The sequence below is a fragment of the Bos indicus genome, chromosome 19 (genome assembly GCF_029378745.1).
Source record: "Bos indicus isolate NIAB-ARS_2022 breed Sahiwal x Tharparkar chromosome 19, NIAB-ARS_B.indTharparkar_mat_pri_1.0, whole genome shotgun sequence".
NCBI classification, from domain to species: Eukaryota; Metazoa; Chordata; class Mammalia; order Artiodactyla; family Bovidae; genus Bos; species Bos indicus.
Genome location: NC_091778.1, coordinates 23,411,985 through 23,427,669, shown reverse-complemented (window position 1 = coordinate 23,427,669; position 15,685 = coordinate 23,411,985). Strand labels below are relative to the sequence as shown.

Here is a 15,685-nt window from a genome sequence, read left to right as displayed (position 1 = left end):
CTATCTGGGGTAATCACAAACTTTAAGGAATGGCTGTGTGATAATGTGAATGTGTGCTTGCATGCTCAATCGCTTCAGTCATGTCCAACTCTGTGACCCTGTGGACTGTAGCCCACCAAGCTCCTCTGTCCATGGGATTCTCCAAGCAAGAATGCTGGATGTGTTGCCATGCCCTCCTCCAGGGAATCTTCCCAACTCAAGGATCAAACACGCGTCTCCTGTGTTGCAGATGGATTCTTTACCACTGAGCCACTGGGGAAGCCTGAATGTATACTTAACGCTACGAAATTGTACAGAGAAAAATAATTAAAATGGTAAATTTTAACGCAATGTATATTTCAATACAGTTTTTAAAGAGATAAGAAGTAGGTACCTTGAATAGACCAATTACTATTGAAGAGACTGAAAGGACAAGGATCTGGATTGAAAACAGGTGACACACCTAGATGGTTTCTGCAGGCAAGACCTGGGACTTCCCTCATGGTCCAGTGGTTAAGAATCTGCCTTGCAATGCAGGAGATGCAGGTTCGATCCCTGGTTGGAGAACTAAGATCTCACATGCCGAGGGGCAACTTACTGAAGCCCGAGCACTGCAAGAAAAGATCCTGTATGACGCAACTAAGACCAGATGCAGCCAAATAAAATAAATAAATATTTATAAAATAAATATATAAATAATATATTATATATAATAAAATAAAATAAATATATATTTTTAAAAATCTGCCAGATCTGACAAAGGATTAGTATCCAGAACACACAGAGAATTCCTACATATTAATAAGTAAGGGATAAGGTGGCTTAGACAGTAAAGAATCCGCCTGCAATGTGGGAGACCTGGGTTGGATCCCTGGGCTGGGAAGATCCCCTGAAGGAGGGCATGGCAACCCATTTCAGTATTCTTGCCTGGAGAACCCCATGGACAGAGGAGCCTGGCAGGCAAAAGTCCATGGGGTCACAAAGAGTCAGACACGACTGAGCGACTAAGCACAGCACACAAGTAACTCAACAGACAAACAACAGACAAACAGGCAAAGGATACATACTGGCATCTCACAGAGGTGAGAGAAAATGAAAAGAAAACTCATCTCACTAGTTGCCAGAGAAATGAAAATGAAAGGAATTAGGTACCATTTTTTATCCATCAGATAAATGAAAAGGAAAATTAACCAAATCAAGTGTTGTTGAAGATATGGAGAAATGGGTACTCACATACTGTTCAGATGGTCCTATAAATAAATTAAGCCACTTTGGAGGGCAAAGGAACAGCAGTTATTAAAATTCTAAATGCATGTGACCCAGAATTTATTGTAGAAAAATTGCAGATGTGTAAGAAGGAGTGTATTTTTCAAATCAGAAACAAACAGTCTAGTGATATGAAAATGGTTAAATAATCTGTGGTATGTTATACTACAGAACTCTATGCATCAATTAAAGAGAATGAGTTAGGTTTGTATACACTGATGTGGTAAAACCCTAAAATACACTCTTAAGTTAAAAACAAAAAGAAAGTTTCAGAATGAAGCATATGGTATGAGATCATTTATTTAAAAAAAAAATCCAAAGTAAAATAAACCCACAATCTAAAACTAAAGATTTATTTAAATGCACAGAAAAAAAATCTACAGGATGAGAATTAAACTGATAATAGTAACTATCACTATGGGTAGCAGTGGGACATCAGGTATCGCTAAAGAGGACTTAAGTTTCATCTGTATATTGACTTGTTTTTTTAAATAAAGAAAATGAACATGTGTATTACTTATATAATTAAAAATAAAGACACTTAGAAAAAAAAGAGGCCTGTACCCATTAGGTCTTATCAGAAGGCAGAGTTGAAAAGGATGGTTCCTGCTGAGTACAGGCCTCTTTGTTTCTTCTTTGTAGCAAAAAAAGGCTTGCTGCTGCTGCTGCTAAGTCGCTTCAGTCGTGTCCAACTCTGTGCGACCCCATAGACGGCAGCCCACCAGGCTCCCCCGTCCCTGGGATTCTCCAGGCAAGAATACTGGAGTGGGTTGCCATTTCCTTCTCCACTGCATGAAAGTGAAAAGTGAAAGTGAAGTCGCTCAGTCGTGTCCGACTCTTAGCGACCCCATGGACTGCAGCCCACCAGGCTCCTCCATCCATGGGATTTTCCAGGCAAGAGTACTGGAGTGGGGTGCCATTGCCTTCTCTGAAAAAAAGGCTTAGGATCCATCAATTGTGACTGTCTTGGTCTTAGTATCTTTCCTGTGCTACATTTAAAAGACAAGGCATTAAATTCCCCACTCTCTCTCTTTAAGCATCTGCCTTTCTTTCTATTGGCTCTAAATCTGGGGTCAAAACTCAACAGAATAGGAAGGAAAGAACAAATGTAAAGAGGTTAAGTCATCATTTTGTTACACCTGAAGTTCAAGGGCAGGCTGTATTTGCAAAGACTACCATAGCAGTCTCTCCTCCCACGAGCTCTGTATACCAGTGTGACTTTGACACTCCTCCCATTGGGGGTGGGGGCGGCCATGTTCCTTCCTCTTGAATTCTGAAGGCCAGGTGACCACAGAAGTGACCTTATGTGACTTCTAAGACCTGGTTCTTAGAGCATCTTGAGGGTACTCATTTCTGGGCCCCAGCACCACCTCACCTAGGGGAAGCCCAAGCGGCTGGGAGGACCACCCGGCTGAGGTCCCAGCCAACGGCAAGCACCAATCTGCCAGCCATGAGAGTAATTCAGTGGATCCTCCAGCCCCTCCTGAAGCCATCCTGGCTGATGCTGCATGGAGCAGAGATGAGCTGTCCCTGCTGCACCAGGCAAGATTGCATGAGCGAAATGACTGTTGTTGTCAGACACTGAGTCCTGGACTGTATTGATTTTTTACAAGGAAACAGACAATGAGAAGGGTTTCCCTAAAAAATGGAGCCCTGGGCAGCTGAGAGATGTCAGCAGCCACTCCCGTGAGACAGGCCAGCAACTACCTGATACAGGGAGCTTTAGATAGCATGGTTAGGAGCTGGTAGGGTGGACATAGAGGGAACATCTACATCAGAGAAAGGCAGGTCAGGTGACCTCTGAGCCTCCTCCCACAGTGAGATGCCACATTGAACTTCCTGAGCTGGGTGCTTAAGCACCTCCTAGCACCATCTTTTCTTAAAAGGGAAGATCATTTTCTCCAGTGAGATTTTACCTTTCAGAAAGCTGCCGGATCTGTGGAATGCCCATATATTTGTGGAAGTGCTCCAGAACATTCATTACGCCCTGAAGAAGATTAGCAACTTCTCCGTACTGCCTTCGCCTGGTCATGGCTCTGCAAGGAAACAGGAAGTTGAAGGTTCTAGAAAAACACTAAGGACACAAGATACAGATATGGACCAACCTAGTCTGGACTCTAAAGGAGACAGCAACTCAACTTATAATAATAAGCATTCCTGAGCACTGAATATATATAGTCCTATGCACTGGAGGAGGGAAAAAAAAAAACAGCACCAAGTTCAAATCCATAAAGGGACATGAGTAAGTCAGGGAGAGTGACAAGGACATTTAAGTAGTACCAAGTAGGACGAATGTAGCTCTAGACAGAAGTCCAAGTAGTGTGCTCTGGAGGTACAAGACTGTGTGAGTGATGAAGTCTCACTGGGTTGAGAGAGGGGAATCTGAGAAGACTATGAATTTGGGATTTGGGTTGGGTATTACAGAATAGCTGGCTTTTGACAGAGAACAGGGGTAAGCATGTTATTACTTGACAGTTATGGCATTTGAGCAAACCAAACACATCTTCCCAGGATACAACAAAGAGCATTTATATGCACTTACACATTAACTCAAATCTGTAGATTTTAAGCCAAGATTAAGCAACTCTGTGAATGTTTAGGTATGTTTAGTTTCCCTACTGCTACGGTTAATGAAGCTTAAATAAAAGAATGCTGATAAAATCAACAGTTATAGCAAGGAAGGAACAAACTATCAGATCTAAAGTTTTCATTAGGGTTGGGTTTTTTAATTAAATGTATAATTTATGACTTCCCTTATGAAGCACTTAAACAGACTGGATCAAGTTCAAGCCAAGGAGCTAGTGGCTACTGCTGCCTGGTCTGCTAGTTTGGTGGAAAGCACGGAGCACTGGGAGAAAGGGATGAGGACATTGCTCTTCCAGTCACTAGCCAGGGATCGCTGGAGCCCATGCGACATCAGGGAGAGACCAGGAAGAGCCTGCACCCGACTCCCCCAGACTTTGGATACTGTGTCTATATTCCTAGGAAGGTGCTCTTTCTCTGCCCACCCGTGAGATTATGCTGAGGTTGGGGAATTCTTAGCCTGGGAGAGACCACAGGAGCAAACAGGAAGGTCAGAATCTTGCTGGTGAAGGAGGCCTTTTGGGGCTGCTTCCTTGTGGTCAGTAACCAGCTCCTCCTTTTAATATTACTACTCATGTTCTCATGTACCATGCCCTACAGATGCTTTACAAGCCACACGGGAAGCTTCCGTCTTTGAACAAGTAGGTTGAAAAACAGTAAAGTGGGCTGGATGATCAATCAAGGATCTGTTTTCATTAGGCACCTTCAATGCCAGTGACACTCAGCCCAAGACCAGTAGGAAAACTTGCCGAGGCAGAGGTTGAGGTATGTGACTACACAGCCCCACGCCTCCTGTCAACCTCCAAGGCAGAGCTCTATCGCACGGAAATGACCCGTGTTCTAGCACCATTCTCCACAAGCGTTCCAGGTCCCCTTTAGTCTCCTCCAAGCCTCAGCTGTTTGTTAGATGTTAAGCACCTGAGGGCACAAAACAAAAGTGGTGTCTCAACATCTGAGACTGATTTGTAGGAAGTGAGGCAGAGTGGGGAGACGCTCCCAGCTGAGAAGCAAAGAAACCTGCGATGCCGTTTCCTGCGAGTCATTCATTTCCTGTGGACCCGGGGCAGACTGCCTGCGTGCTTACTCGAGGGAATCCACGCCACCCGCCAGCATGTGCAGGTGGTTCAGCGTTGTGATCGAGGTGGTCAGGTGGCGTTTGGCGTGATCTAACTGCTTAATGTCGCGGGTGATTTCCTTCACCTAAATAGTGCAAAACCACAGGAGAAAAGGGAGGATGGTTAAGATGGATGTCAACCCGTCTGGAAGTGGCCTCACAAGAAAACAATGCAAACAAAGTAAGGACAAACACACCTCAAGTCAGTCCTTGGAGAAAACACAGGTGTTCTCCCAATGCAGACCCAAAATAATTTCCAATCAGCCCGTTTACATTTAATTTGGCATTTCTTCAGCAGACTTTACCTGGGGCTACAAAATCCTCAGTTGTAAGAATGAAATGAACTTTATTCTTCACCCCAAATGGTGTGCTCCTAATAGTAACTAAGTGTGGAGCACATGGGGTCCAGGAGCTGAGGACAGGGGATCTCCTCCTGAACAAGGTCAGGAACGTACACTGCCACAAGGACACTACCTTCTGGCAACGGGGCGACTAGGTTTGGTACAAAATGAATAGTGTGAGTCGGCTAATTCTATTGAGATGTTCTTTATTCATGGAACTAGGGTTCATTGTCCAGTCTCCACAAAGAAAAATTTCTTCTCAAATTTCAAGAAGGCTAAAATGTAACCCATGCAAAATAAGCTTAACATAGTATCATAAGAGGAGAGTCTTCAGGCAGACAGAAGGCAATTGAGGGAGTAAAATTCCTACAGTGCTGATGGTGGTGGTGGTGTAGGGGTAATCCAAGAGAAAGAAGCATTGTAGCTGGGAATGTTAGTACTGGGTTGGCCAAAAAGTTTATTCACTTTTTCATAAGATTGTTTAGAAAAATCCAAATGAAATTTTTGGCCAACATAATGTATTTCAGTCACTAGAAAAGTACATTCTGTAGTGAGATGGGAACAATTCTCCAACTTTATTAACATCTAGGTGGACTTCTCCACTAAATCGTCTGAGTCCATGCTGACCAAGAAATTTTCTGAAGAGCAATTTGGTTTCCCAGGCTCTCTGACATCTGGAGCAAAGGCTAGCAGGCACAAACACTCTCCCATTAAAGACAGATCTCCCATTAAAAGTGAAAAAGCCCAGTGAGTTAAGATCATGTGACCTGAGTTTTTAGTTCGATCAACCTTGGTGAAGCTATAAAGTAAAGGTTCATGACCTGAATAGCTCAGTTCCACACTCACAATCCTGCAAGGCTGACTGGATCTTAGCAGGAAAAGGTCTCTTTCCAGGGACTTGCCCCATCAAGTCTTCTCTCTATACGACCCACAGGCTACCAAAATGTCTCTATTTCTATTGTGGGCCCTGGGGGGTAAAAAACCTATCATGTGTTTTCTAAGTAAGTAAGTTTGAGGGAAAAGAAGATCAAGAATAGATAGGATATAGGAGTGTGGCCCTATAATTGGATCACTCCCTTCCCACCAAAAAAAAAAAAAAAAAAATCCCTGCCTCTCTTCCTGGGTTCCTTAGCTCTACTGCAAGTGTCAGGGGTCTTTAACTATGTTAAAAGTCAGCATCATCTGTGACGCTTCTCACCCCTGTGTCAGTAATCAGTCATTAAATCCTGAACATTCTTCCTTTGCCTCATCTCAAGAATCCGTCCCATTCCGCTCCTCCTCAGGTGCTCGTTGCTCCCAGTAGAGCAGGAGCCTAAGTGCTCAATGAATCCCCACAATCACATGACGTATGCATGACTATCACCTCCACCTCACAGTGAGGAAACAGAGGTACCGAGAGGGTAAATACCAATAACTTGTTTGAGGCCCACAGGGAGTCAGGAGAGAGGATGGATCTGAAGGCAGGTGGTCTGATGTCAGAGGCTGTGCTGCTCACTGATGATATCAAACTGACCCCCCCATTACCACCACTGAAGCCAGGCCTGCCCTGCCCACATTCCACATCCTGCCCAACCCTGCCGAATGGGCACTGACGAGAAGCGCAGGATCCTTGGGAATGTGACCTCAGGTCTGTTCCCAAGTGGATTATAATAAGACGTAGGGAGAGAAGTTTGCGAGGGTTTAGGAGTCTGTGTTGGAGAAGGCAATGGCAATCCACTCCAGTACTCTTGCCTGGAAAATCCCATGGACAGAGGAGCCTGGAAGGCTGCAGTCCATGGGGTTGCTAAGAGGCGGACACGACTGAGCAACTTCACTTTCACTTTTCACTTTCATGCACTGGGGAAGGAAATGGCAACCCATGCCAGTATTCTTGCCTGGAGAATCCCAGGGATGGGGGAGCCTGGTGGGCTGCCGTCTATGGGGTCGCACAGAGTCGGACATGACTAAAGTGACTTAGCAGCAGCAGCAGCAGCAGGAATCTGCGTGACCAAAATGAGTAGGAGGGAGAAGATAACAGTAATAATGGCTTTCATTCATTAAGCAACTAACACAGCCCAGTACTATGCTCTGTGCTCCTCTGACAAATTCCTTTAGAGGTAGTTATTCTTCCTATTTAGAGTGGAAAAAACTGGTGGGCCCCTCGGTCGGCAGATGAACATATCCCTGGAGGGCACCACTGGTAGAGGGAGACCTTAAACCCCTCAGGCCGTCTCACCAGTGGGATGCAGCCCACCCCCCAGATCCAGGTCCAGTTTTCAAGTGGTATCACATGTCGTACATATGAACTGAGAAATGGGTGATGCAAACAAATGTCAGAGAAATCCAAAATGACTAGGAAACTATTTTGGGGAAGGAGAAGAAAAGAACTTTCCCTACTGAAAGAGAGGGCTGCAGATGCTGGGCAGCAGAGAGGGTGAGTCACTACGTGTCTCGTGGCTCCTCCTGAATGGGTGTGGTGTGTCCTCCCGGGGCTGGAGTTGGAGACGTTGGGTGTGGTTGGTGGCAAGGGGGAAGAACAAGTCTATTAACCAGTACACGACTGGATGACAAGTCAACCTCCTCTGCTAGTACAAGAATGTCAGGAGGAAACCTCAACTCACCATTTGCTCTGATTTTTCTGCTTTGTCTTTGATATCTTTGATTTTTCCAAAAAGCTGCTGTATGGCTTTCTGGGCCTCTTCAAGTGCCTAGAATGAGAGGAATAAATGAAACACAAAGCAGCACTAGCCCCTACACTGTGATCAAGTGCAGCCTCAGAGGAAAACGCCTAAAGCTCTCTCGCTTCGTTGCACTTGTGTCAACGATTTCACCTGAGATCTGGGCAGCAGAAACAAAGGAGTCCAGCATGTGGATACAGGCAGATATACATTCTGGAGAAGGCGATGGCACCCCACTCCAGTACTCTTGCCTGGAAAATCCTATGGACGGAGGAGCCTGGTGGGCTGCAGTCCATGGGGTCGCTAAGAGTCGGACACGACCGAGCGACTTCACTTTCACTTTTCACTTTCATGCATTGGAGCAGGAAATGGCAACCCACTCCAGTGTTCTTGCCTGGAGAATCCCAGGGACACCGGAGCCTGGTGGGCTGCCATCCATGGGGTCACAGAGTCGGACACGACTGAAGTGACTTAGCAGCAGCAGCAGCAGAACAACATTCAGGGTTCTTGCCAAGTTGAATCATAAAGTTTCAATTTAAAAACAAAACTATTTCCCTCCATCTCAGTGAACACTACACATACTGATGACAACAAATAAACAGGAATGCACATCTGCGTGTGTGCATGTGCACCCATATACGGCAACCTTCAAAAGCCTGCAGAGACACAGAGGTGGCTCTAAGTTGAGGGCAGGAGATGCTCCAGATTTTGGAAGTTCCAGAAGATGGAGCCTTCAAAAAAAAAAAAAAAAAATCACAGCTGTGCATGGGGACTCCAGAACTGTGGCCAACCTTAAAGACATTTTTAGGTACTCCACTTAAAAATCAAAGAACTTACAAAGGGACACAGAAAGCTAATGGTGAGCCAAATGTTTCCACTGAAATAAAACCCGACGAAGATGACACCCATGAAAAGCATTACAACCCACAGCTGTAATTGTGCGAGTCTGAGAAGGAACATCTGCGAAGTGGAGAAGGTGCTCAGTTGCACACTAGTAGAACACACATACCAGTGAGGGAGGCAGTGGCCTGAAGAACTCAAGCTTTATTTCATCAAACGCAGTTCATTTATTTTGGATTTAAGCGTGGCCTGTCTTAACGGGGCCTCCTGAGCCCTTTAAAATGTAATAAGTCTGTGTGTGGCCATCTGCGCCTGCACGGAACAAACAGCCAGCCTCCCAGAGAAGAACACCCTGACCGAGGAAAGAGGACAGCAAAGCTGTGGTGTAGGCAGAAGACAAAAGCCCTGACAGATTTGAACCTTCGCCTTCAGCAGAAGCCAGAGGTAGAGCTGCCTCTGGACTACAAACTAACACATTTTCCTTTCTGCTGAAAAACATCCTCAAAAAGCAAACTTAAGGCGGCTTCCTAGGCAGGTAATTCCTCCCTGGCTGGAAGGAGGAACTCTGTCTCCCCATCCTTCCCTGGCTTCCAAGAGGCTGCTTGTTCCGATGCTGGGACTACTTCCTCCTTCTGGAATATCTCACCTAGTGTGGCTCAGCCCTGATAGAGGTCTCTTCTGACTTTCTTCCACCTCTGGGATCGGCAGGGGTTTCAGGCTGGGGACGAGGAATGCCGACCTGCCACATGAGACTGTGTCTCAGCTTCTTTTGCCTGTTTGTTGCCAAGACTGAGGTGATGCTATTTGAATAAACAGCTGTTCATACCACCTCCCAGGGCAGGCAGAGTGTGCATCTGCTCTGCTGGATAGCTGAACTTGTATCTACCAAGGCTGGGGAGGCAAAGGAGCTTTTATACTGGTCATGTCTGCCGTCTGGACTAAGGTATTTCAATCATCAGATGGTTTGGTCTCAGAACAACAACTGGCATTGGTATCTGTAATTTGGGAAATGTTACCTGAAGAGGAGTAACCAGTCCAAATGGGTGATGGAATGGAACTGGGTCTCCCTGAGCAGCCCCTCAACCCCATTCCCTTCTGAAAGGATGCCTCATTCAGCAACTGTGTCCTCTCTGCTTCCCACCATCCTGCCTTCCTCACTCCCAGATTCAGCACCCCCAAAACAGTTGTGGAGCAGTGACAGATCCCACCAGGTTCCAGCCAGAAGGCAGGTGTCTGAGGCCTCCCTGTGCTGTCACATACCAGCTGGACAACATCTCTGGGGATCGGTTTCCTCATCTGCAAAGTGGTGACAATGCAACCTACTTCCAGTGTTGTTGGGGGGATTCAATGACATAATAGGTGTAAAAAACTGCACAGATACTAACTAGGTCTATTTCCAGGGCTTATGACCAGCCTGGGCAAATGTATGTTTGCACCTATGGATAGATACATACATTCACACATACACACTATTCTTCCCTCTCACTCACCACCTCTAGGCCTGCCCACTGTCAGACACTTCCTATCCTCAGTCACGGCCCCAGTGAATCCATGCCCATCTACTGCACCTCGCCACCCCTCCTAGGAGTTCTCTTCTTTATTTCTAATATTTACTTCCTCATAACCAGGACACCACCCCACTCCAGTACTCTTGCCTAGAAAATCCCATGGACGGAGGAGCCTGGTGGGCTGCAGCCCATGGGGTCGCTAAGAGTCGGACACGACTGAGCGACTTCCCTTTCAATTTTCACTTTCATGCATTGGAGAAGGAAATGGCAATCCATTCCAGTGTTCTTGCCTGGAGAATCCCAGGGACTGGGGAGCCTGGTGGGCTGCCATCTATGGGGTCACACAGAGTCGGACACGACTAAAGTGACTTAGCAGCAGCAACCAGGATACAAGATTCTGCTGAGCATTGCTGACTACCATACTGACCAACATTAGAGTTCCTAAGATGATGACAAACCAAAATCAAGTTCTAACAAAATTAAAATGTGAAAAAGTAATAAATGATCTGTTTTTGTGCCAGTGCCATACTGTTTTGATTGCTGTTGTTTTGTAGTATAGTCTGAAGTCACAGAGCCTGATTCCTTCATCTTTCTTTCTCAAGATTGCTTTGGCTATTTGGGTCTTTTGTGTTTCCATATGAGAAAATTCATGTAAGATTAGGACAGAAGACTGCCACCAAAATGAACACCAGGGAAGTCACTGATGACCTTGACAGGAACGGTTTCAGTGGAGTCAAGGGAACAGGAGTGGACAGTGGTGTGACAAAGTGGAGGCGGTGTGTATGAGAGCAGGGACCAGCAAATGACACCTCAGGGCAAAATCTAGTCTGCCACACCTGTTTTTGTAAACAGTGTTGGCTTGGATCATTCTAATCCCTTTCATTTAGGTTTTACCTGTGGCTACTTGGACCACACAATAGCATGGATGGGTTTTTGTCAGAGACCAGATGATATATAAAATCTAAAACATTTACTACCTGGTCCTTAACAGAAAAACCTTGCTGACTCCTGGTTTAACTATTTTTTTCATAAAGCTTTTGATATGAGAAGATAAGAGAGAAAAGGAGATGAGGAGAAATTGATAGGGAAGTAGATGGGAGAGTGGGTAACGGGACAATCACAGAAGAGAAGGACCGTCTGAGTATAATTACCAATAGCTCCTTCTCACTACCCAAAATGACTCTGGTAACAAAGCATCACCTCAACTAAGGGCTTCTCTGGTGTTCAGATGGTAAAGAATCTTCCTGCAATGGAGGAGATCTGGGTTCGATCCCTGGGTTGGGAAAATCCCCTGGAGAAGAGAATAGCTACCCACTCCAGTATTCTTGCCTGGAGAATCCCATGGACAGATAGGCCTGGCAGGCTATAGTCCATGGGGTTGCAAAGAGCTGGACACAACTGAACAAATAACTTTCACTGCTTTCACCTCTACTACAGCATCTAACCAAAGCTGGAGCATAGTTAGAACTTGACAAATATTTGCCAACAGGCTTCCCTGGTGGCTCAGACGGTAAAGTATCTGCCCACAATGTGGGAGACCCGGGTTTGATCCCTGGGTTGGGAAGATCCCCTGGAGAAGGAAATGGCAATCCAGTACTATTGCCTGGAAAATCCCATGGACAGAGGAGCCTGGTAGGCTACAGTCCATGGGGTCACAAAGAGTTGGACACGACTGAGCGACTTCACTATAAATCCCGTGGGGTACTTCTCAGAAGAGCAGCAGTGCTGAGTTACTGCTCTGGATGAGCACAGCCCTCCCTAACTCCAGGTACCACTGTAAGCAATGGTTCAAAGCCACAGCATCCCACTTTCTGTAACTGTTATCTATTTGGCTAATGTAAAGTCTAAGGCCCCCAATGCTGCCAGAAGTGAGTAAATTCTCAACCTACTGGACCTTCTAAAAAAATGTTTGGCCATTGTGTGAGAAAGCACTGCAGAGGCCCCCTGCTGGCAAGTTCCCATCAAAAAAGGCTTACTTTTTGTAGCACAGCATCCAATTGCACAGAATTGTGCATCCAGTTCTGTGATCTTGTTGGTCACATCATGGTCTAAGGATGCGCTGATGGGATTAAAGCCAAAGTGTTCTCCACCCAAATCCTCTAAGACACATGACATTCAGTGAAAGGAAAGGCAAGAAGGGCCACATCCTATGCTTCGATCTCAGGTCTGGAGAAGTTTCCACAGTCCTTTCTCAGAGAAAGGGTTTCTGTCTCTCTTTCTCTCTTCTTCTCCATCTGGCATCCTACCAGAACTGTCTCTGCTTAAGGTACCACTTTTTCAGCAAAGAAGTAAGACTCACACCATCTTACATTTCACAGTCTTAAAGAAAGATAAACTGTCTGCCAGATTTTTTTGTTTGTTTTCAGGCTGGAATACTTTTGCTTGTTATAACAATGTACTGAAGTTGAGGAAATTTAATATAATTCATTTTCCAGAGTCCAAAAGGTTCTTCTGAAGTATTCACTCCATCAAGCAAGTCCATTCTCAACACCTACCCTAATATTTGATATCTAATAATCAATCACCCTGGAAGAGGAGTGTTTTGTAGTTGGAAATATCCTAGGACCTACAGAAGGTCAAGACTTTACTTTTAAATGACCCTAAAATGTTTTTATACCTAGCTAATGAGAAAACGTGCTGAAAGAATGATTCTGGCACTGCCCCTAGACACTCATTAAAATAAAATGTGGCTTACTTTTCCATTCCAGGCCGTTTGTGGATTAAAAACAGAACTAATCACCAAAAATGTCTGCTTTCAATCCACCCTTAGCGGAGTTTCTGAATTAAGCACTGGAGCGTGGCTGCAGCCTGCATCCGAGGATGCTATTAGGAAGCAGTGACTGTGGCCATCCTCTTTACTGACTGAGACTCTGCAAATGGGAGATTCAAGGCAACCCACTGAGCTGGCCTAGAAGACACAGCAGAATCAGTTATGCTATCCCTGTATTTTTGTGCATTATTGACTGTAACCATTATTCTTTATTTTCCTTGCCTCCTGAAGCAGGTGCTGAATGGTCTACCTAAGCCTCGCTAGGTCATGGGCATGGAAGATAAGCAGTGTGGAACCTGGCACAGACCTCAGTGATTCCTTCTTTTTTCACCTCCTTCCCCCTGCACCCCCCTCCTCCCCCCAGCACTGTTGTCTGCCACCTGTGTAGACGGAGAGGACCTGAGCCAATGAAAATGCTTAGAGAAATTAACCTCCCCTCTAGCTCCTAGATGCATCTAATTTCACTCTGAGAGAAGTATACTGCCTTTATCCTGTGAGTCCATGGGCAGCCTTTCAGAGATTGAAAACTGAGATCCCATTTGCTGCCACCACAGGAAGGAGGAAGAGGCTGCTCATTTTCAGAACTGATATGGCTTTAAGTTCTCTGAAAAAAAAGTAAGGGGCTAATGTTCAAGGTGACTGGAAAGAAAATGATATTTTCCCACTTACTCTGCTATCATTTCTGTTGTTCAACTTTCCATCTCTCAGTTCCCTTCCTATTGTTTGGAAAGGCCATGAACAGTATTAGTAAAAAAGCAGGGGGTTCTTGAACCAGCAGACAGGGATTCAAATGCCAGTCTTGCCACTTACTGCATGATTTCTGTCCAGCCACTCAACCTCAGCATCAAAGAGGCACAGACTCATCATCCCTAGAACAAGGACAATAGTCCCAACCCAAAGACTTGTCAGGAAGGAAAACAGGGCTTAGCAGTGAACACCTTGGGTACTGTTTACTCAGTACATTGCCTTCCTCCTGGGAGTTTTCCTCTATGTCCTAACAGAGTTGGCTGTCCCAGAGGCAGACCAGGCCCAAGCTGGGCCACTTGGAACTTTTCTGTGATTTTCCACAATGAATTGGGAAACAAAGTTCATCTCTCTCTGGTGAAGGTAGCCCTAGGATGTGAAATTAGGGTAGATGGTAGCTGGTCTCCAGGTCGAGACGATGAAGCTGACACCTGGAGAGACAGACCCAGAAAGATCCAGGGCCATATTCCAGGGCCACCTTCCGTTGTTTGATAAGCCTGGCAGCAACACTATTCTTTCACAGGCTACTCAAAACGACACAGTTAGCCTTCCAGGGACTCCCCTGGTGGTCCAGTGGCTAGGACTCCACAATCCCTGTGCAGGGACCCTGGGTTTGATCCCTGGTCAGGGAAGTAGATCCCACATGCCACAACTAAGACCAGGAGCTCAGCCAAATAAATAAATAAATAGAGCCTTCCAGGCGATCCTTTCGCCTAAGCCAGTCTGAACTGGACTTTGTCTTTTGTCACCCAGAGAGTCCTGATGGAAGACTCAGTTCATCAGTGGGGCTACTAATGGTAATTATTATTATTCCCTGGTTTCCCAGATGGAGTGTGACATTTCAGATGAGACTATCCCTCTAAGAACGAAGGCTGATGACCCATATTTTAGAGCTTTGCAAGTAGGCTGGTTAAGTCCAACATCTGCAGGGCACACAGAAGGGCGGCTCAAGGATCTGGGGATGATCTCGCCAAATCATGTTGCAAATGAGCCATTCTCCAGGGGAAGAAAACTTCAATCTCTTGCTCACCCCGTCAATAAAAAGTGAGTGTCTACTGCCTATACTAAAGCTAGATACTGAGAGAAAAAGATTGCTAGATGGGGGACGTATCTTTAAAGAGCTTGTGAGGGATACACAAGAAATATCAATAGAAGTAACTAGAAGATGAGATCAATAGAAAGAGGTATAAATGCCAGAATCATTTGGAAAGCAAGGGATTCCACGAAAACATTGCAAAGGGCGACCATATCTGATGAGGCCTAAACAGGGGCACCCTGGACATCCACTAAAGGCAGACATCTAGGGGTGAGTATGGAATGGCTCTTCTTTTGACACTGTTGGCTGGCCTGGCACCACTGAGAACTGTTGCTATGGAAACAAAGCATCCCTAGCTGAAGAAGAGGTGCTTTAAAAAAGTCTCAGCAATAAAAACAATGCAGCCTGTGCCCCAAGATCGAGCCAAACAGGAGCAGAAGCTCCAGGAATCTCACTGCCGTGGATGGCTGCATGTGCACAGCATCACGATCCTCTGAGGCCTCGAACACACCAGGTACCTTCCAGGTCCGGCAGCCCCGGTCAAATGCCAGATGGGCACCCATCAGCGGCGAAGCACTAGATGCTAATACAAATTCTTCCACAGCCCATTCAGAAACCCTGGGTATAAAGAGGCTTTATTCAAAGCACAGATTTCTTTCCAAGTTTGGGAACCAAAAGAATGTAAAGGGCAAAAGGAGTAATTTTCACCTTATTTGTTAAAAGGCTCTGTTCCACCTAAGTTACTTTAATTTATGATTTCTGCAAACCACATCCCCAAAGATGTGAACCAAAGGGTTCATTTTTATTGTGTTTAGGAAACAAGCCAGAAGTTAAAGTCCTAAGACGG

At 45.5% G+C, this 15,685-nt stretch overlaps 1 protein-coding gene across 2 annotated transcripts in view; it reads right to left on the bottom strand.

Moving 5' to 3' along the window:
• VPS53 (VPS53 subunit of GARP complex) overlaps positions 1-15,685 on the bottom strand; it is a 123,351-nt gene that overhangs the window by 86,991 nt on the left and 20,675 nt on the right. For both annotated transcript variants that reach the window (XM_019980717.2, XM_070772802.1), the window contains exons 5-7: positions 7,884-7,970; positions 4,913-5,028; positions 3,162-3,281 (exon numbers count right to left, since the gene is read on the bottom strand). In XM_019980717.2, coding sequence (XP_019836276.2) covers positions 3,162-3,281; positions 4,913-5,028; positions 7,884-7,970 — 323 coding nt within the window. The remainder of the gene's footprint in view (positions 1-3,161; positions 3,282-4,912; positions 5,029-7,883; positions 7,971-15,685) is intronic.